We start from the raw sequence: 21,929 nt of genomic DNA, 5'->3' as shown, positions 1-21,929 counted from the left end.
CGCGGAGCTCCCTTCCCACCGCGCCGGGCGTCATCAGCGGGCGCCGCGCGCCGGCGCCGCCCTTCCGTTGCCATGGCCGGGCAGCGGCTGCCGCCGCTCCGCCGGCCGCGCCTCCCCGAGGTAACGGGGCACGGCTCGGGGGGAGCGCCGGGGGCGGGACGGTCCCCTGGCATCCCGGCACGGCAGGGTCAGGGTCGAGGCTTCCCAAGCAGCGGCCGTGCGGTTTGCCGGCGGGGGGGTTGCGCGGGGGGGGGGGGGGGGAAGTCCGCGCAGGGCTCGAGGGAACGGCGCCAAAGTTGGCAGCGTTTAAACTTGGGTTCAGGAAGGGAGACGGGTGGTTGGAACGCTGTTGTGTTTCTTATCCTCCTGCCTAGGTTTGGGTCTGGAAGCGTGGAACAGTGGCGGAGTCGAGGTGGAGTAACTTGCGCGGTAACATTCAGAGTCGGGTTGGAAGGGGCTCTGAGCAGCCCGAGGTGGTTGAAGATCACAGAGTCATTAATGTTGGAAAAGACCTCTAAGATCATCAAGTCCAACCGTTAACCCAGCACCTCCGTGTTCACCCCAAATGCCACATCCACACGGTTTTTGAACTCTTCCAGAGATGGTGACTCAAGCACTTCCCTGGGCAGCCTGTTCCACTGCCTGTTCCTGCCTTTCAGTGATTTTTCCTCATATCCAATCTAAATCTCCCATAGCACAACTTGAGGCTGTTCCCCCTTATCCTGTCATTTGTTTCCTGGGAGAAGAGGCCAACCCCAACTGGCTACAACCTCCTTTCAGGTAGTTGTAGAGAGTTATAAGGTCCCCCCGAGCCTCCTTTTCTCCAGGCTAAACAATCTCAGTTCCTTCAGATGCTCCTCATAGGGCTTAGCCTCCAGACCCTTCATCAGCCTTGTTGCCCTGGATATGCTCCAGCACCTCAATGCCTTTCCTGAATGGAGGGGCCCAGAACTGGGCCACAGGACTAGGGATGTGGCTTCCCCAGAGCTGAATACAGAGGGGCAGTCACTGCCCTGGTCCTGCTGCCCACATTATTTCTGATACAGGCCAGGATGCCATTGGCCTTCTTGGCCACCTGGGCACACTGCTGGCTCATGTTCAGCCATCTCTCAAGCAGCACCCCCAGGGCCTTTTTCACTGGGCTGCTTTCCAGCCACTCTGCCCCAAGCCTGTAGCAATGCCTAGGGTGGTTGTGACCCAAGGGCAGGAATCAGCATTTGGCCATGTTGACTTCATACCATTGGCCTCAGCCCATCGATCTAGCCTGTCCAGACCCCTTTGCAGAGCCTTTCTACCCTCGAGTAGAGCAACACTCCCATCCAACTTGGTGTTATCAAAGATGTCCCTGCCCACGGAGGGGAGGTTGGACTAGATGACCTTTAAAGGTCCCTTCCAACCCAAACTCTATGAAGAGTAAGGTATCTCATTGCTATGCAAAAAGCTCATGGGTCAACACACAAAACTTGCTGTCGAGCAGTACCACAGGTTGTACAGGTAAGTAATACAAGAGATTTACCCTAAAGCATCATCCCCTGCATCTACAACCACCTGCCATCAAAGAAAGAGAATTCTAGGGTGAACTTCCCTTTGTTTTGCTTTCTTCAGCACACCCATGCTCCCACCCTCAGCCTGCTTCTTATGGCAGGTATGAGTGTGCATCTGCCTCCTCAGGCAGCATCCCAGGCCTTTGGCAGCCACACAAAGGAAAGGAGTTATGCAGAAGTACAGACTGTCCGGGGTACGGGTGTTGGATGTGAAAACACAGTGACACGTCAGGACCATTTACATCTCAGAGAGATGAATATTGGACAGTCTCTCAGAGTACAGTGACCAGCCTGGCTATGACAAAAAGCTGGTATCAAATTTCATAGTTGCTGGTTGCTGGGGACTAGCTCAGCAAGTCTCCATCCAGTCCCCAGGGGCTGGGTGTTTGCATTCTCCCTGCGTGTTCTCCAACCTCTGTGATTGACACTAATTGCCAAAGGAGTGTTTATTGCTTAATGACTTCTAAGTCAAATTTATCCAGTCAGTCAAGCAATCAGAAAAACGTGTTTCAAAAAAAATCTATAACAGCTGTGCTATCTTGTGTTACATTCCCACTAATGTTTGCTATCTCTGGAGGAGAAACATGGATATGGGAAATGTCAAAATTAATCTGCAGCAATACTTAGAAATGTTTTCCTTTCTTCAATTTAAAGAGAGTGGACCAAGCTGTCTCTGAAGCTTTTTCCCATCAAAAGTCAAGCTATCCACAGGGGCCTTGGGGTCCTGTAACAAGTTTGGAAACCATGGAACAGCTGCAAGATCATGATGAGGCCTGTGAGGAAGGTGAGCTAAAATTCTGCTTGCCACAAGCTGTCTAAAATGAACTGTTCTTGATCCAGCCTTGCGGTTCTGGTCTGAACGGGCTCTTGCAAAGCTTGAGATCATAAGAAACCATTCCTAGTAGGATGTGTTTCATCTAATGGAGAAAGGCATAAGAAGGATCAGTTCCTGGAGTTCAAGGTAGATCTTAAATAGCATACCTAAGAGAAGGATCAGCTTTCTGTCTCTTGGAGTTATCAGGTCAAGACAGGGATAAATTCTGCCCTTGAAGACACACTGTATGGTCAAATACAAGTTAGTGGGCTGTAGGAAACCAGGTGAAATAACCTGACATATTTTTGGTACCAGGCCAGATGTGGAAATGGAGTTGCTCTGTGTAACTTTCACATCTATAAATAATTGTGTGGTTTTGCTTTGATTCCCATGCAACATTTTCCTCACTAATTAGCTAAATATGCCTTTTGTAATGCCTGCAGCCACAACCCGAAGTTTGAAAATAAAGCTGTGGTAGATTTAAGAAACAAAAAGGAGGGAAATTATCTTCCATCAGTGCCAGAAGTATGTCTGCAGTGTAAAATGCTGATAGGAGACAGGATTTTAAAAACTGAGTTAACTATTCATTTTAGAGTCAAAAAAGCCTTAAGGAACAGAACACTGACGCATCTTAAGAGCATCCACTTCAATACAGGAACTCAGCTTTTTCACTTGTAATCATCAAGGTATCAACTAATAGCACAGCATACACCTGTCTGTTCACAGTGCACTGTCTGAATGCATTATACAGCTCAGTGGCTCCAAAGGTGCTCCAGAAGTCTTTGCTTTGGTGAAAAGCTTTGTCTTTTCCTTTGGTGGAAAGGTTGCTTGCTTTCCTCATGTTTTTTATTTTTGTTTGTCCTTCTCTGCTAGGGTTTTCCTTTTTATAGCTACCAATCCCTCAGGATTGTTCCTAGCTCAACTGAAATTCTTTTCTCTGGAATATGTTATTAGAATACTTAATGGTATTAACCATAGCCCACATAGCCCACTTAGCAAAGAAAGGTATCAATAAGAAGAGTACCAGAACCCCTTTACTCCAGTTACGATAAGATCACAAATCCTAGTCAAAAGAGTAACCCTTCCCCAAGCGACAAGAAGTTTTTCTCTCTTCTTTCTGTTATCAGATATATTTCCCTGTTCATGAGCTGGCCTGAGAGATAATAAAGGTGATTTGAAGGACAATAAACATTAGATTTATGTTTTCTTCAAAAAAACCTGTCCTTTTTTAAGAAAATTTGAAAAAGGCTTTATTGCCTTAGAAATACCACTTTGCATTAGAACTGGAGATTTGGAGCAGCTGCTTCCTCCTGTCTGTTGACTGTGTGCCTTTACAGGGAATGACTCGCACTCTAGTGGCTGCTGATCCCGGCTCTTTGCCCATCCTCACCACATGGATAGCTCAGGATGGCTCCGCTTCTTGGGGGGCTGCTCCTGAGTTTACAGCCCTGTGGTCTGCTTCAGGAGCAGTTTGGCCACCCGTGCAGCAAGGCCAGGTGGTTTGTTGAGGCAGCAGACAGGCAGCTGTCCTTGCTTTTGAGTAGAAACTCTGAAAAAGGAATATTGTGTTTTCCCACAGAAGAGTGGAGATGCAAGTAGTCCATAGAAGAATTTTATACCCAGTTGTTTGTTAGGTATTTGAGCTCACTGAGGAGTACCACATCCATCATGGGTGCATTCCTGTAGTGGCAGTCTTAATTCTGAGTACAGGTAGTCCCAGGTGAAGCTTGCCACCTGACAGATTTGTAATCTAGACTCACCAGTTGCTCCTAGAGCTGTGGTGCTTGCAAAGGTTAACTTGTACACATGAAGCAAATGTTTGTCCAAACAGTGGTTCTTTTGTATTTAACATGGCAACCATGGTTGTACATGTGGAAAATAGATCTAAGTGTCTGCGAGTGCAGTGGTAAAACATCTGAAAGCTATCTGAGTTATGAATTACCTCATGTGAATCCCATCTCCTTGATAAATGCTATAATAATCACATGAGTGATCTAAATGTCCACAGAATCTTGTAGGGAAAATGAAGTGGAGAAGAGTTCATATGTGACGTGCGTGACAGGCAGAAAGTTTGCCGCCTTCTCTTCCTGTTCTTTTACAGACCAAGATGAGAGCAGAACTATTAGCCTTATTTCATTTTCTGTTGCAGATCAGCTTTAAGTTATTCCCAACATGTTATATAACTATTCCAGAGACAGAGTCTTGCTAGCTTACACTTATCCATATATTTTTTAAGCAAGTGAAGTCATCAGTGTCTTCCTTCATGATAGCCCAAGAGCTGCTCAGGAACTGGATGAAGTCCAAACTGCAACTGGATCTGAGTGATGGAGAAGATGAAGTTGACTCTCTACTTCTGGAAGTGACTTCTGCAGCCTCTCCGAAGTCTGAGCAGTTTGATGGTGAGAGCACTGCAAAGCAGTTCCTGATTTTCTCTCTGAGGATGTGCTGGGGAGGGGGGCCGAGTCTCCTGGCTTGTCACACTGAGAGCTAATAGTTGTTTTGAGGCCAGGATAGTGGACTCGGTAGAAACAAGATTAGATGTGGTGATTTTTCTCCCCCAGTTATTACGGCAGCTTGCTGTAAGGCTGCACAGTTGCACCTCATAAACATTCAATGTCTCCCTTTGTAAAAGAATTTTTTTTTTCTTTTTTGAAAGGGTATTTTTGAGGCCTGTCAAGTTTAACAGCCGTTTGAGATGCTCAGAGGCAAGGCAGTGAAAATTGAATGAAACATTGTTACTGCTCTAGCCTGTTCAATGGGAGACTGATTATGACTGGGGATAAATGGAGTGCAGTCAGTGTGTCTGTGTTCATCAAAAATGCATTCACAGTCTGGGGAAGTGATCCCTTTAATTACATTAGGCTTTGTGATCTGACACAGAGGGGTTTATTCATTTCAGACTAGCCTGAGATAATCTGAACTTCTCATTTCAGACTTGTGCAGCTATCTGGAAAGTGAAATGGAAAGTTCTTCTGTCCAGAAATACGTACAGCATCTTTTGCAGAGTGAAGATGTGAACTGTGGGATAATGAAACATCTTAGACTTGAAGACATCAAAGAAAAACAAAAACTTGCAGATCCACGAATAATCATGGAGCTCAGACACAAGCAGGTGAGCAGGCAAGGCAGCGCAGTTAAAAGGAATAAGATGGAGGGTTACAGGATTAGAGTAAATGCTCAGTGATACCTGCCCACTATTCTCTCCCAGGCTGCAATAATCTCTGACTTGGAGGCAAATACCCAAGGATACTCTTCCACAGTTCAGCTGAAACATTACTGCATTTCCATGGGCATATTAGCCATTCAACAGTAGCTTACACAGTCATCTTCTACTACGTCTGTTCAGGTTACCCCCTTCCTTACTGACAAAAAAAGCTGCCACAGCAGTTAGTTCTGAGTTTGCTTCCATCAAGTAATACTGGTTTAATGTTACTCTCTGGAATGGATTGTTTTCTAGTCTGAGAGCAGTATCTCTCCAGTCAGTGCCAGCTACGGATAGGGTTGCTTGCTTCATGTGAAAGGTGGATTGTGACCCACCCTGTCAGTGTACAATGAACCTCAAATTCTTCAGCCTTTCCTGTTTGCTTTTGTCGATTTCCTCCTTCCCAGGTGAAGGAAAACCGAATGAGGCGTCAGAAGGCATTAGAGCTTCAGAGACAAGAAGAGTCCCTGAAGAAAGCAATTCTGTCTGAGGCCAAGCTCCGAGCACAGGAGGAGGATAGAAGGAAGGCCCTGAAGGCCAAGAAGGAGGAGGAGGAGATCCAGAGGGAAATGGTGAAGCTGCGAAAGGAAATGGCTGAGAAGAGGCTCACTGTGGCAGAAGCATGGAGAATGTAAGAGGGAGAGGGAGGCAGGGAAAGAATGAAGAACACTTATCAGCTCCTTTTGTTAAATATAAGAGTAGTGGTGGTACTAAAGAAACAGCTGTTATTTCTCTTGTCAAAAACCCATCTCAAAACCTTTTAGTCCTTTGCTACCAACATCAGTGGCAGAGTTTATCACAGTGGGAAGATGGGCTAAAGATACTATTATCCTCCCCTGAGCCATTACCAGTATGTGCACTGAATCACAAAGCAGGAGTGTGTTTGCACCACCAAAGATTCTCTCCATTAACTCCCGTGGCCACATCCAGCCTTGATAGTGTCTAATGCAGCATGGAAGCCAGTACACAGAAAAAAAGAAAAAAATAGTCTGTTGAAAGTCTAGCACTTGCAATACTTCCTCTGCTATGAGAGAATAAAGAGCATTCTTGGCTGAGAATTCTGCAGAGACAATTTTTTTCCTTTTGCTGAGCTTGGATCATCACAGAGATGTTAGTTTTAGGGATGCCATTTATTTACTTAGGCAGCCCTGAGATCCTAAACCTTCTCATATAAGTGCTTTAGTGAAATCTTTACTGAAATGCTTTACTATTTTCTTCTGCCTGCTATATTTTGGAAATGCTCAGACTGTTTAATCTCTGGGACCCCAAACCATTACAGAGTCAGTTTTTAAGAAGGCCGAGTTAAATAATCAGCAACTTTCTAAGCTGTAAAGATGATTCTCTTAGGACTGGCCAAAAAGATTATTAGATTGTATATAATTGCATTAGATCTGTATGTTTGTTCACTTTCCAGGGAGGGGAGGAGACAAGAGAAAATTCAGAAACTGTCAATGCAGGAGGTGCCCATTACTGTGTCACCACCCCTGGTCCTGAGGAAAGAAGAGCAAGGAGTGGAGAAACAGAGAAAAGCTGAGGAGCTGCTGCGCAGGATTCACACCAGTAAGCAGAGAGTGAGCATCACCTCTCTTTATCTGAGACTCTGCACTACCTGCCCTCGGCTACCGTGTGCAAAACTGAAGTTAAAAGCCCTGGTTGTGGAATTTGTTATTTTTTCCAAGACCTCCTGATACCAGGAAAGTAGGAGAGCAGGGCAAAAAGTATCTTGTAAGACTAGGAGCAAGAAATCCTGAAGTCCAACCCCAGTGTGCCTGTGCCTCAAGTGGGACGTTTCACTTAGAGTTGCAAAAAAGATGTGTCTCTCACACATAAAGGCTTCTGCAGTCAAGGAATAGGCAGATTGTACAGGGAAGGCAGCAGAGCCTTAAGGAAGGAATTAAAAGGGGAAAGTGACAGAAAAGAGGCCGGGGAAGCATTTATTATGTGCGTGGAAAGGCATTTTAAAGATTGCCCTCCAGGAGCAGGGAGAAGAAAGAGAAGTGCTGCAGCCTGGGATGAATTTTGAGCTGTGTCTCCGGCAGTTGAAGCATGTCAGCACATCCGCAGTAACGGGTTCCTCAGGGATCCACTCCTGCTGGGTGCAGTAGAATATTCTGTGTTATTGCAACAGCTCTTTTAATAATTCCCAGTAGGAACCTCTTTCTTTTACTTTCATTATTCTGATACCATGGTCAGCTCTGGGTTAAACATGGTGTATCAAATACTTGCAATTAAAGAGTGATCTTGTACTGAATAATTTTATATGGGCAGTCTCAGCAAAGGGAATAAATTTCCTGAGTGCAGGTATGAATGCTATCCATCACATAATGTTTTTAATTAATAGAGCAGTCAAAATCATTAGTGTCTGCATATCTATATCTAGATTTTTTTTTTAATAGAAGAATCCCATAGCTTTTATGGTGATTCTCCTCATGGCTCACTCCATCAGCCCATCTGCTGGATTTGAGCTTGGCTGCTGTTAAGCAGTACACAACCTCTCTTCAGCACAGTCTAAGCTGTGAAGATAAGCCTGAATGAAACCACAGAACAATTTAGGACTGGTGTAATGTGAGAAGCCACAGCTTAGCTGAGCTAAGCAATGATGACACTTTGATTACTTTCCCAAAGCAGAAAGAATAGCTAATGCACTGACTTTTTGTAAGTCTCCATTTGAAGATTTCAGTGAGTGAGAGGAACACAATTAACACAAGGCACTACACAAAAGGGGAACAGCAGAGTCCTGTGAGTTGACCCACTTGGAGGATCAAAATGAACAGTGTCTGCAGTGACAGGGCTAGAATTATGGGGTAGATTAGATAGCAAATTGCTGTTCTGTACAATGTAAATCACTCCCAAAGGCAGCGAGTCTAATACACAAAAGGGGAAAGGTTTGGCTTCCTACTGGAACAAGGATGAGCTGAGGCTGTGCCATAAATTCACTCTAGGAAGTGTCTTGATTTTTGTCTAAGTTAAAAAAAAATTTTAAAAAAGCAACACTTCTTCACAGAAGCATTCTTAGCTGTAGCATCTTAGACATTTTCTAGATTTTGAAACATCTTCCTAGTCTCTAGAAATTCTATATTCCTCACCCATTTTATTCCTTTACACTTGGTGAACTAAGTGCATTTCACTCCAAAGCATAGAGACACATGATATGACGTCTTTCTAGATCCTTTCTGCTTTTTGTAGAAGACCTGCACATGCTCTGCATTACTTCTTCTTTACCCTCAAGGTAATTGTTGAAAGTGAGGATTCCAAAAAGAATCTCAAAAAGGAAAGTCAGATAAGGGGAAGGACGGAGAGGATCAGCATTTGTGTGACTGGCTGTATCTTGCTCACTGGTTTCCTGAAACTCTCCCATGCAGTGCCTGCAACGACATTTCTCTGCTTGGCTGAAAGTCATTCTGGAGCAGAGAATCAAAATGGGAAAAGCCAGAGCCCTTGCTGATTGGAGATGCCAACTGAAGGCCCTGCGAGCCTGGAGAAATTATACTTGGGCCCAGAAAGTAGAGCAGGAGACACAGCAACTGGAAGTTCATCTCCAAGATCAAAACAGGTAGTGACCCTATACTGTGGAATTCCTCCTACTGCAGCAGTATTTGGGCAGAGCAGTGATCAGGGTCTGTAAAAGGAGGTTGTCAGTTAGCCAGCAGGAGGGAAATAGCAGCTTTTGGAGAAAATTGCTACATTGCCTGCAGTCTGCCAGAGGCGTTGTGGCACAGATGAAAAGGAGGACAGATATAAACAAGAGCTTTAGCCCTTTCCAACAAGCCTGTGTCTCATTCTCTCTGTAGGTATTTTTCCTGGAAATCTCACCCTGGCTTGCTCTGGACTCTGGAGAATATGAGTTGCCAAATTTATTCCTGATTAATATATTTATTTGCCATTTCAGTAGTAGTATAGCAACGATCATTTTGGATAGTGCCTTTCATTAAGGAGGCTGTTGGATGAATTCCCTGTCATCCAGAGAAAATTTTGCTGTTGCAGGTGTCTGGCAGGCTTCAGTGGTCACTTCCTCTATGCTGGCCAGGGAACACGATACCTCCTTCGCAGCTATCCCACAGCCCAGGATTGGCATAGGAACAGCAAAATGTGAACTAGGGAAACTTAATTCAAAATAGCAGGCATCCTTTCTGCCCTCCCACTCCTCCTTGGAGGAAGTCTGTACAGCTTCAGAGGGCCTTCAGAGTTAAGCAACAAAAAGACTCAGGAAATTATGGGGCTTTGTGCCTGGGCAGAAGCCTTAGTCCTGTCATAACACAAGCTCTTCCACATTCAGGAAGAACCAACTGGCTGCAGAGCATAACCAGCAACGGCTCCTGCGCTGCTGCTTCATGGCCTGGCAGCGCTGGAGCCGAGCAGAGACGGAAAAGCGAGAGCTGCAGATCAAGAGGGAGGAGACGAAGAGAAAGATGGCACAGCTGCTGGAGGCTGTGTCACAGGGGAAGGGTGGTCTGCACAGGCCACTGGAGGTTAACCAGCCTGGGACAGCAGAAGTAATCCATCATCAAGATTTGCAGCAAGACAAGGTAAATCCTTCCCACATAGTTTTGTCTGTTGGCATCCCAGGACTCTTACTAAGTACTTCTTTTGTGTAGTCTGAAATAAAGAGCACGTTGTCTCAGAGCAAGGCTTCTTTCCCAGGGCAACACCCCAATACCTGCCTGCAACTGTTCAGGAGAGAAGTCTAAAAATCAGAGGCAGATGTGAAGGACAATGGATGAGTTTTAAAAATAATCTCTAGTGCTGCCAGAGAACAGCCCCTCATGTACTGTGAGTTGCAATGAGCATCCCACCCCCAGATCACTTTTACTGAGAGATTAGTTACATCTTTGATGGCAGCTTAGACTTAAAAAGAGTAACTTGACTGCATGACAAGAGAATTTTTTTCATGCCAGTGCAGCTCTCTGGCATTTAAGTGTGGGGGAAAAAAAAAGGTTGTCACTGGCTGTTTTAGGATAATGCACATCACAAGGAGGTAGGAGAGAAGAATCAGAGGTTGCTTCCTTAAATTGTCATTTGTCAGGTTGGATCCTGACCTTTCTTTCTGTCTCTAAAACTTGTACTACAGCAGTATCCCGATCTCAGCATGAGAGCTCACACACACATATTTCATGTGAAGCTTTTCATTTGCTTAAGTGTCAGCAAAAGTTGATTTCCTTCAGTGTTTATATTCTCCTAGTAGGTCCGTTTTATTTTTGATAAAATTTGTGCTGGAAGAATGGGACTGAATTTGGGGTTTGACCTAGGAACCAGAAAGCAGACATTATATCTGATGCCACTTCAGAGTATGACCATGTCAGAAAAGCCTCAGCCTCATTCCCCACTGTGCATCTGTTTCATCGTATTATTTATCAAGGCTGGAGAAGAGGCATGAGGAAGCAGCACTGTGTAGACTTCTCTTGCATTTGAAGAGGGACCATTCAGTCATGTAGATCACTTCAACAACTGTTTGTCCCTTTATTCTCCATCTGAGCGCTGAGTGGAGGCAACAAAGTACAAAAAGGAGTGTGCTAGTCCCCCAGAAATAAGCTGTCCTAAGATGTGCTCCCTAGCAAAATATTCAGGATATATTCCTGCCAAAGCTCTTGCCTTATCAAGATTTCTTCCTCCCAGTGAAATGGCACAGAGCTCCTTAACAGTTCTTTCCCACAGCCTCCCATTTTGTGCATAATGGGGCCCCTCTGGCCTGACTAGGAACTGAATAAAGATTGCATAGCTGAGATTACCCTACTTCTCAGGCATCTCACTAGATTTACATTAAAAAAACCACTGTATAGTAAGGGCAGAAGAGTGCTTGGTTTCAATCAATGCCAAATTTTCCTCCTTTTTTTTTTTTTTTTCTCCAGCCAACTGAAACTTGCAACATAGAGAAGGAGCCTGATCAGACCAGAGACCACTCTTGTTGGGATACTGTTCATACATCTCATTTCTGCAGAAAACACAAATTTGTCTGGGAGATTACCGTAAAACATGCAGCCTTGAGTGTCCAGGACCAGGCTGTGTATAGGAATCAAGTAGCTACTGTCCTCCAGCAGTTTCAGGCACTTGGTCCAAAGACATCTCCTGCTTATGGAAGCCGTTTTGAGCACCGTCACGCCTTCCAGCAACGTCTGATTGAGGAGCAGAGGCAGCAGCTTCAGAAACAGCAAGAGCTGATCCTTAAGCTGCAGGAAAATCAGAGGCTGAGCAGAGATAAGGAAGAGGCAGCACAAACTACAGCTGTAACCCAGCTGATTGACAATTCTGTTTCTCAAACCAGAGAGGAAAAGCAATCGAGATGCAAGCATACAATCCCTTTGAGGTATGTGCCCTCAATAAATCAGGGTCAGTTACTCAGCATGTCTCATTCCCACTCAAGTTGAGCCAGAATGTGCCAGGTACATTTCAATCATACTAGTGCTATCTGCTCTTCCTCTCAGCTGTGTTTTAACCTCAAGGATAGTATCAGGCTAGCCATAGTTCTCTGTCCTTCTCCCTTTTTTGCAATGGCTTGACACCCTGTGATCCATACAGGATCCACTTAGAAATAGCAACACCAGTGTCACACATAGTAGCAGCAGGGATTTATTTTAGTTAGGAAAAAAGAGAACATCATCCTCAGTATTTCAGAACATACAGCAGCCCTGAAACTCAGTTCCTTTACAAGGATGCATCATTAATCCCATTTCAAGCAGAAGAAAGGTGTATTAGGGATTTAGAATGAAAATGCAGCAAAATGGAGAACAGAAACTACAAGGCCATAGGTGGCAGGTGTGAAACATCATTTCACCACATTCATTGATCAATTTCTTAACTCTTTCCTTTCATAGTTCACCTGATTCTCATGGGCCAGAAAACACAGGGGTAGCAATGCAAGACAGGAGGCCCTCCAACCAGCTGACCTCAGCTCATCCAATACTAAAAGGTATTGTTCTAGACAGCAAAAACCATTTCTGATTGCTTTTCTCAACAGTTTGTCTCAAAATGTCTCTCTTCCTTTGCCTCAGCTTTGCTGGTTGATGATAGTATGTAAGTAAAACTCAGCACACTCTTTCCAGCCTGACCAGTGCTGTGAGAGGGTGAGCTGTTTTCATGCCCACATGATGTAAAACATGGGTCACTGCAAGACCCTTACATCCACACTTAGTACACTGTTGTAGCAGTTACTCCAAATACCTGTAATCATTTCTGGTGTGACAAGACCCAGAGAGAGAAGCTCTACAGGTTTTTTTGCCATCAGTCTCCCTTCATTACACATCCAAGAGACGCTTAAACTCACCAGTCATTTTCATCTGACTTTGACAGAGGTGTTGAGATTTCAAAGGGAATTAAGTACCTACCCAAGGTTTTCTGAGACAACAGTAGCCAGGCTGGGGAAGAAGGTCCAGATCCCTTCCTTTTGTGAGATATCTCCCTTTCTCTGGCCACACTGGAACAGCACATACACGATAAACGCTAGTTGTCATGATCAGCATTAAAGGTTGTCTGGAATATGACTGTTGTGATATTTTAACAGTTTTGGGATCATCAGAGTTTGGTATTAGAAGTTGAGTTTGGCATTAGAAGTTGCCTTTCTTTGACTGTGTTGAGCTCCAATGCTACCTAGTCCAAGCCATCACTCACTCTGATTTACCTGAACTCTGTACACCTTAGAGACAGTAAGCATATTTTTCACAGCCCTCAAGTGCTTTTGTCTAAAGATTCCCAAAACTTCAGTGAATAAGTTACCACTGGATGATTTTCCTTGGCAGAGGATCCTGAGACAACTGAAGGAGAAAAGACTGTGAGGAAACCTATTGTGTTCAAAACACCTGGATGCCCCCAGTTATCGATTTCTCCAGCCTGTGCTTTGTGACTGCAGAGGAAGCAAGCACAGGTTCCCAACTCCACTGTGTGTTCTGAGTGGTCACATCAGCACTGTAACACCTTTGCTGATGGCCAGCAAGATCATTGCATTGCAATTTATCTCCCAAAAGAAGCATTAAGCAGTAGTTTCTCACTAGCAGGACCAAATATCCCTATGTCACTGTGACAAGGATGCTTTCTGTCTTGAAATCGCTCTTTAAATAAGCAATTTCCTGGAGCTTCCTGGAGACCTCATAGCAATCACTGCTAAATCATGTGCCCTGAGCCTCAGCCCTCAATCAGGAAAGACAGGGACAAACTCTTTGAACACAGCTTATTTCATAACTGAGCCTCATGGCTCTGACTGTCAACCAAGGAGGGTGGAGTGAATGTAATTGCAGTAGTCCTGAGTCATCTCATAAGCATTTATAAGTTCCTTGTTCATGACACTGCCAGCTGTAAGAGGCAGCGGAAGGCAAGTCCCTTTGTGCGGGCAGTGCCAGGGCAGTGCGGGCCTGGCAGTAGAGTGATGTGGTTATCCTTGTGCACCAAACTTCTGCCATTGTCCCATAGCTTATTTTCACTAAGCCTTATGTCCTCTGTTTCTGCAGGGATGGAGGAGAGAGCAATTCAGCGGGCAGAACAGAGGAGGAAACTAGAGGAAGCCAAACAAAGAAAAGCAGAGGAAAAACTGGTAATGGAAGCAGAAAATGAAATACAGTCTTTCACACCATTCCAGTTACAAGAAATGCTGATTTAACCCCAGAGTCAGCGACCAAGAAAAAGCCCTTTATCCAAAGGAGGAGTTTTTTAATTTTTGAGAAAGCAGATGTCCATCACATATCAAAAGAAGTAGTATTGTTGCTTTTGCATATGGCAATGAATATGCTGTATCGTGAGCAGACACTTCATATTGAAGTTGCAGTTCTAGAAGCAGCCTCCCTTACCACCCCACCCCCAACACTTTTTTCACACCTACTCATGACCATAGCTTGTCTTTGCTGAGAATGATAAGTGTGAAAGTGCATGCAGAGATCCACTTGATGGGACCTGGCAGTGGCGGGTTTCCCCTCCCTACCTTTCCTGTCTGGTCATGTGCAGCTTGAGGACATGCAGTCTCTAGTAAAAGTCATCTTTCTACCAAATCTCTGTTGAAAAGAGAAGATACTGACAATGTTTGCGTAGTTAATAAACAAATTCTGTGATACACATCCAATAAAGGAGCCTTCTTAGCTTCAGGGTATTAAGGTGTCACTGAAAACATTGCTAGTAAGTTGCATTAGGATTAGAAAGCTTATAACTGGGATCCTAAACCAACAGGCGTTTCCTCTTTCTCCAAGCAAGAGATATATTCACATACATAGGAGGCTGAAGCGAGCCTTACAGAGCACTTTAACCATAAAGTGGACAGACAACTTCAGGTTAGGTTTTCTCAGCTGCAGGTGCCACAATTGTAGAGATCAGAAAGCAAGCACAGTCATGGTAATCCTGCATGATGGTTGGTTTGGGTTTTAGGCCTTTGATGTGTACACCAAGAGCAGAAGCTTTGTGAAATGAGAGCAGAGTGTGGTTTGCAAGGAGAGGAGATAAATATTCAGAGAAGAATATTGTGCCAAATATGATAGTACTGAAGCAAGACAACTTTGATTTTCAGTGTTTGGGGAAAGAAATATTTGGGTACGTGTAATGCTGCTTTGCATGTAGAAATGAAACTTGAGAACAGAGCCCAGGGATTCAGAACTGACTTCAGTGATCAAGTTACCAATTAATGACTTGGTGTACGGTTTACATTTTTTTAGGGGAAGAGTGGACAAATACTATAACTTAGGGCAAAGAAAGATAAAGATATATATAGGTAGTAGAAAGATAGATAGACAGATAGATAGATATAGGTAAATAGATAGATATAGGTAGTAAAAAGAACAGTTCCTCCTTCTCCCCTCCGCAGTTCATTGTTGAGCACAGATCATATTTAATATGTGACAAAGTCTGCTTCTTTCTGAAGTTTCAGGTGCTGGGCAATACTAGAGGAATACTAGGGAAGTGTACAGGTCTGTGTTCACTGTAAAGGTCATATGAATCAAATTAAATTTCACCTTTCTCCATTTTAAGGCCCAGCTGAAGGCTGAAGAGGAAGCACGACAGAGGAAGAAGGCCGAGGAAAAGGAAGCTCTGCGGGAAAAACAACGAGAGGAGAGAAGGCAGCAGAAGCTGGTAACCAAACACCTCACTTGTTTCTCTCTCTTTAGCAGGGATAGGGAAGAGCCATTACCCACTAGTACTTGGTCAGCAGCCAGAGTAACGTGACATGAAGGTCTTCATTAGTAGAGCAGAGTTCCACACAGAACTCAGAGAGGGTAGAGCACAGCACCTACTCTACAGACTCACCACCTTCCCCCTTTTTGACAGCATTAGGGGAAGGGCTGTGTACCAAACACTCTGTGAAGTACCATAATGCCTGTCTGAAAAGCAGGACTAGAGGCCCCAGCAGGTGGACATTCTGTGCTGAGATACAGCCACATCAGCCTCCACAGGGGCAGCATGTTCAGTCTGCTTTCAGACTGCTCCTTTCACTTGTGTTCCCCATCCAGTGTACACAATGATACCAGTCACTAATACACAATTTAAAAGTAAACAAGCCCGACAGTTATATTAAGGGCGACTTTCCACCTGAAGAGTAGAACCATCCTCTCATTGGGGCTAGCCTAGGAATAGCTGCACTTCATTACTGTTACTTGGAATGAGCTGTCCTAATAACTCAAATAGCACATTTTAAATCCTATAGGAATTTGACCTGCAACTACTGTTCTACTTGGTTTGAGTGTTTTAGAATATTTGACCTAAATCCCTAAGTATTGGTCAAAAGTAATATTATACAGTTAGACAATACCCACATCCTTCCCCTACAGTATAGGCTAGATTAAGTGGTAGGGTCCATGCATAAACTCAGAATAATTTTTGGACACGTTTTCCATCTAGTTTTATAAGCACAGAAAGCTGCACTCCCCAAACTCACTAAATCAGCCTGCCCCACATGGATGGAGGTCCATAAAAGGAGGTTCCTGCTACATCAGCCCTCCTGGTAGCCACAGATGACATGTCTGCTACAGTAGTACCAAACTGCAGTGCTGATACATGGCCCAAGGAAGTGTTCAGAAACACCATCATCTCCCAGGAGAATTTTCAAGACAGTCTGCTTTCAAACACAGGTTCTAGTACATGGGGTCATCTCTGGTCTGCACTCCTAAAGATGATGCAGATCCCCATTTCCTGTCAGGTCAGAACCTCCAGCTCCGATATGATAATCTATTGTAATTGCTTAACATCCTCTTCATCCTGAGGGAATTAAAACTACTGCTTTTTGTATTGCAGAAAGAACTGGAGAAGCAGAGGAGGCTGGAGAAAGAGCAGCAGCTCCAGAAAAAGGCTAAAGATCACTATGAGAAGGTCCTGCTCAGAAAGCTGGGAATAGTGCCATGGAAAAGGCTGAGGGAGCAAGCCAAGGAAAAACTGGTGGTAAGTGCTGAGGATAAAGGAAATGACTGGTGCCACAGAAGGAAGAGAAAAAGTGCTGCTTCCTAGATGCAGCACTTAGCAGAAGCCTTAATAGGCTTTTAAATCGGGTAGAGACGGAAAAAGCAAAAATTATCCCTGCACACCCTGCCCTATATTAGCTCTTTAAATCAGCCCATTTGACAATAATCATGAGAAGTCATCAAGTCCCACAAGGATGGCATCCTCATTTATAGCTGATTAAACAGGAACCAAAAGGACAGAGAAAGGAAAGCATTTCAATCTGTTGAGAAGTCATCTTTTGTTAGCCTCCACTTGTCTGCAGTACTAACTGCCATATGATTTGATGCCAATAACACAGGGTAAGTTAGTGTGATATGGCCAAAAAATTAAATTGAAGTTATATGACATGAGCCTGTCAGTTCTGTTACTCCACAGCAAAGCTAATCAGTAAGACACCACCAAGCCAGTGTAGTTAGCTGTTGACCCCAGCCTATCATCAGGGCTTTCTTTCCCTGTCTCTGGAGTTGCTGCTGGTGCAGAGTTGGCCACTGCTAGTGGCAGGACACTACAGGTGATGATCCAGCAATCTATTCTATCCTGTCCATATCCTTCTGTGCAGAACAGTTCTGAGACCTTGATGCACGAATATTGCAAATGAAACATTTCTGTACGTGACTGGATCGACGTGCCTTACCAGAGGTACACTAACACTCAGCCATATCCTGAAGATTTAGCCAGAGCCCAGGGCTAAGCTGGCAAGCGTCCATTGAAGTCACTGGAACTGGAGCTACTCACAGTAGTTCACCAAATGCACACAGGCCTCCAGCTGGGAAGAAGTAGAGGGATACAAGCTGCTCCATATGTCCACCCTGCTGGTCAGCATTATGGACAGGGTTGGCCTAAACTGCTACAGGCCCTGCCTCTGCTCCATTTACAATATGTTAAACTGAGCATCTAATTCAAAAGAATATTCTCTAGAAGTGACAGCAGTGGCCTGATAGACTGGATTTGTTCCTTATGCTGACCCCTATTTGTGTGTGTGGGTTATTCCAACTGTCAGACATCTGCATTTTGGGGGCCCCAAAAAGCTGAGGTGGTTTTCTAGTGCATCTGGTTTTCTGTAGCTTTATACTTACGTAGTCAGTAGTCCAAGTAACCAGCTGCTGTCTCTGCTGTCTTCACTCAGGTGGCACAAAGGCACCACTGCTTGGGCCTGCAGCGGAAATGCCTGATGACTTGGCTTCAGGACACCCAGCAGAGTCTCATGGAGAAGATGTCTCAGGCTGAGGACTTCTATTCCCATATGTTACTGAGATGGGGCTTCAGGAACTGGCTAAAGGTTGGCCTGCACCAAAGTGGAGAAATGATACCAAGAGAGCTGGCTGCTGCCACAGTTTCCCCTCACCACACCCTCCTCACTTCACACACCTGTAGTACAACTTTTGCTGAGTTATACTTTCTCCATTCCAGCAACATATTCCCTTCTCCAGAGATTGTCTTTCAGCTCTTCACTCTCCATCATTCTCTACCACCCAGAATTTTCTCCTACACACTACTCTTCCACCTTTGCACTCTCTGATCCTGCTGATTTTCCTCCTCTCCTGTGCCCACGACCCTTCACTGCCACAGTCTCACCACTGCTCTGTCTCTGTTTATTGGGTCAGAGATTGGGAGAGAGAGGAGAGGGAAAAAAAAAAGAAGCTATTCTTACCTGTTTCTCTGTCGTCCTCCTTCCCTAGTACAAGGATTATCTCTCCACTCAGGAGGAGAGAGCGAGTACCTTCCATGCAGCCTGCCTCATGAGGAAGTACTTGCGGGCATGGCTTGATCTTATCATGGAGGAAAAAAGGACATTATGGGAGAAGCTGAAGATTGCTACTGAACACAGTAACAAGTAAGCATACACCCTCAGCAGCAGTTCTTTTTACTTAGGTTTAATATACCAATAGACTATTTTAGGGATTACTTTTGACAGGTCAGTAATCTGCTCCCCAAGAGCACATGGAACAGGTTCTATACTGCTGGTATTTTGCTTCTGTAATATGGACAAACATCAGCAGAGGTTTATGCTAAGTTTCCATGCAGCCTGGAAAAGAAAATGTAGTGGTACCCTTCACAGGACTTTTAAATCTGCTGAAAGAGAATACAGTGAAAGCAGATAAGTAGCTGAAACTTTCTAAGCTGATTAACAGATCTGACCATGCAGCTTCTGCTAAAAGCTGCCTTAGGAAAATCTTTAAGTACAATTATAGCAAGCCAAATGATTGTGTAGGAATTACATAGTACTGTTTTGTCCACAGCAGATGATTTAGTTCACAAATCCAAAGTTGATCAACTATAAATCCTACTTAAGGAGTCTTTCAATTTGTGCTGTCGTCAGCCTGACTTGGCAGTGAGAACTAAAACAGATAGTTCTACCAGTCATGACTGGAGTTGGACACACCCAGTCCATTCCTTGTCCCATAAAATGCATTTTAACAGGAAGAAAAAGCTATTGTCAAAGTTCAGCAGAAAACTGAAGCATACTCACCTGCCTCATTATGAAAGCATGTTAGCTGCATGCAGTCATGAATAAGCTGTGTCTGTACATAGCCCAAACAGGATCTGCAGCACCTTGGAAGAAAAATTAAATTAAATTCACCTCTTATGTGGTAAAGCAAACCTGTTCTAGCTTGCTGGGTCAGTAAGATCCGAACGGTGCCTGATTTAACATTAACAAGCCAGCAAACTGGAGGAACCAGGAGAAATTCAGACGCAGGAAGAGACTGGGTTCATTCTACATATGACCTCCTATTAGGAGTGTAATCACCTGTTGTTCCTCATTACCTCTTCCTCTGCTCACTGGTAAAAGGCAGTTCAGACATTGTCATAGCAAACTATTCTTTAGACAGGACTGTTATTCCCTATCACCCATATGGGAAGCCAGGGCAGGGCATCTTTGGTGGGGTGATTAAAATCAGGTAAGAATGGGAACCCAGCTGCCTGTACTCCCAAAGGGTTGGTCTGGACCAAAGGAGCCTGTATTTTTCCTGGAGAAACTTCTTCCAGAGGCTCTGTTTATTCTTCTAGAAACACCTTTCCTGTTCAGAGTGCTAAGTCAACAGCAGCTAATGAATTCTGTCGGAGGGAGGAGCAAAATTCTTGGTGGAGAGGAGTAGAAAAGGGGCAATGTGTTATTTTTCCCCAGCACGATTGACATATCAATGGAGCGATCTGCACATAGATGCTTAACATGTCACAGCCCTGGCTAACACCAGGACTATATCCCACAGCTGTTTTAGGGGAGTTCCCCCCTCAAATAGAAGTCATCTTTTTATTACCTGTTGTGTTTTGTACACATCTGCATATTGTCACTTTGTTCCTTTTGTCTCTAATTTCTTTAAGGAGACTTATACTGAATGCATTCCAGGCATGGAGGCAGTACCCATTGCTGATGAAAAAGGAAAGGGAGAGAGAAGAAAGGAGAAACCAGCTACGGAGGAGAGTAGCTGAAATTCTCCCCAACTTCCAAACCTGACAAAAGAGAGTCAAAGGAGACGGAAGGGAGACAAACAACCAGTTCTGTTCAATGCTATCTCCCTGCTGACTGACACAAGTCCAAGGAGAAGGCCTGCCAAGTGACAGCCAAAGAAAGCTCCCTGCGGTCACTGTTGTTGTAAACTAAGCATATATGGAAGCTTATCTGACAGTTTCACTTTGCACTTCACGGGGTCATTCCCCACAAGCTCCTCATGTGAAGCCTCTGTAAGGGTGTCTTGGCTGGTGGCTGTGAGGCCTAGGTAACCAAAGTCTAGCACGGGGTGTGTTTGAGGCCAAGGCCATTTCCACACACAGAGCTGCGGCACTAACGGGAGTCCTCCGCCAAAGGAAGCACAGGACTGAACTGCACCACTTTTTCCGTAAGCAGTAACCTGGTGCATTTCTGTTGCCAGTACTCTATAGAGTGAGAGCTCACTCAGAGAGCAGACAGACCTGACTGTCAGCTGACCCCCAACCACTGCTGCAAACTTGGCCACCCAGAGCACAGTTTCTGGCTAACTGTGCCACAAAAGTTTGGATGGGAGGAGGAGAGGGAAGTGCTGTTTATGGAAACCATATTTGCTAATGATCCAGATCATTGCATGGCATTTGGATAATCTAAAACTTGGATACTTTTTTGAGGGACTACCTTGCTGGCAGCACTGGCCTGTTCACAAGCACAGTGCTTTGACTGTGGCGGCAAGTGGTGATTCCAAGTTTATGAGCCTCATTGTCTTGTAATTTAAACACTTCCCAAACTGTTTAACTGTAGTATTTCAGGGTGTATTGTGCAAGTCTGTCTGGGATGTTTCACTTGATCCAGTACTTCAAAGAAAAAAAGACAAAAATCCAGGAAAAAGGCAGATGTGTTTTTTATATAAGCTAAAGCTGACATGATTAAAATGGAAGGTTTCTTACTTAACCTTAACCTGCAGCATAATGCAGACAGTGTAGTGCCGTTCAGATACAGAATGTCTTAGCAACAGCATAAGGGCAGGAAGATGGAATCACTTCCCCCTCATAAGATAGGCAAAGCTCTCTCCAAAAGCATTTGGCAGTAGAGGAAGCACTTGAGTAACACCAGGAAGAGAAGACAACAGTTTACTGTTATGTTGTGTCAGATCATTTGTAAAACCCATATAAGCACTGAAAGTTTCCAATAAACCCAAATCTGAAATGAACACAACTGAGCTGGTGGTGCAGATTCTGTGTCAGAAGTCGGCTGAATGGCTCTAGACTGAAGTCCAGGGTCAGGCACCTAGACCAGCACTAAGCACTGCAGATAAAGATGACCTGCATAGGATAGGTCGGTGCCCAAGTGCAGCAACAGGCTCCAGAGCTTTAGCTTTGGGAATTTGTCCACGTGGACAGCTCACAGGGATGTGGCCAGAGACCCTCCCTGCCCACACATGCCAGGCTGTCAAGCAGGCTCTTGGTGCAGGTCTGAAAACAACTGTCACTCCCAGGTTCCCTCCCACATCCATCCTCTACAACACGTGAACGTTTACCA

The 21,929-nt window shown here is 44.6% G+C and overlaps 1 protein-coding gene across 3 annotated transcripts; it reads left to right on the top strand.

Moving 5' to 3' along the window:
• The first annotated feature begins 39 nt into the window (after nt 1-39).
• CCDC191 (coiled-coil domain containing 191) lies at nt 40-21,605 on the top strand. 3 transcript variants are annotated; one of them, XM_064644383.1, is made up of 16 exons: nt 40-120; nt 2,199-2,328; nt 4,629-4,757; nt 5,292-5,470; nt 5,968-6,191; nt 6,975-7,131; nt 8,923-9,113; nt 9,837-10,086; nt 11,407-11,861; nt 12,370-12,464; nt 13,996-14,078; nt 15,497-15,598; nt 16,757-16,900; nt 18,087-18,239; nt 18,640-18,794; nt 20,285-21,605. In XM_064644383.1, the coding sequence occupies exons 1-16, from the start codon at nt 73-75 to the stop codon at nt 20,415-20,417; spliced, it is 2,628 nt and encodes an 875-aa protein (XP_064500453.1). In that variant the 5' UTR covers nt 40-72; the 3' UTR covers nt 20,418-21,605. The 3 variants fall into 3 exon arrangements, with proteins under 3 accessions (XP_064500453.1, XP_064500455.1, XP_064500454.1); XM_064644384.1 differs by lacking the exon at nt 40-120 and having other exon boundaries at nt 314-2,328; nt 4,595-4,757; XM_064644385.1 differs by lacking the exons at nt 8,923-9,113; nt 9,837-10,086 and having other exon boundaries at nt 50-120.
• Nucleotides 21,606-21,929: the final 324 nt, after the last annotated feature.

Source organism: Pseudopipra pipra, chromosome 2, assembly GCF_036250125.1.
Source record: "Pseudopipra pipra isolate bDixPip1 chromosome 2, bDixPip1.hap1, whole genome shotgun sequence".
Lineage (NCBI taxonomy): Eukaryota > Metazoa > Chordata > Aves > Passeriformes > Pipridae > Pseudopipra > Pseudopipra pipra.
The sequence above is the reverse complement of the archived record's forward strand: the minus strand, read 5'-3'. Positions and strand labels throughout refer to the sequence as shown.

Excerpts from the sequence above, each read along its gene's own strand:
- CCDC191 (XM_064644383.1), top strand. The coding sequence starts at position 73 with ATGGCCGGGCAGCGGCTGCCGCCGCTCCGCCGGCCGCGCCTCCCCGAG. Across the intron at positions 4,758-5,291 it reads GAAGTCTGAGCAGTTTGATG|ACTTGTGCAGCTATCTGGAA; the intron begins GTGAGAGCACTG and ends TTCTCATTTCAG. Across the intron at positions 6,192-6,974 it reads GTGGCAGAAGCATGGAGAAT|GGAGGGGAGGAGACAAGAGA; the intron begins GTAAGAGGGAGA and ends TTCACTTTCCAG.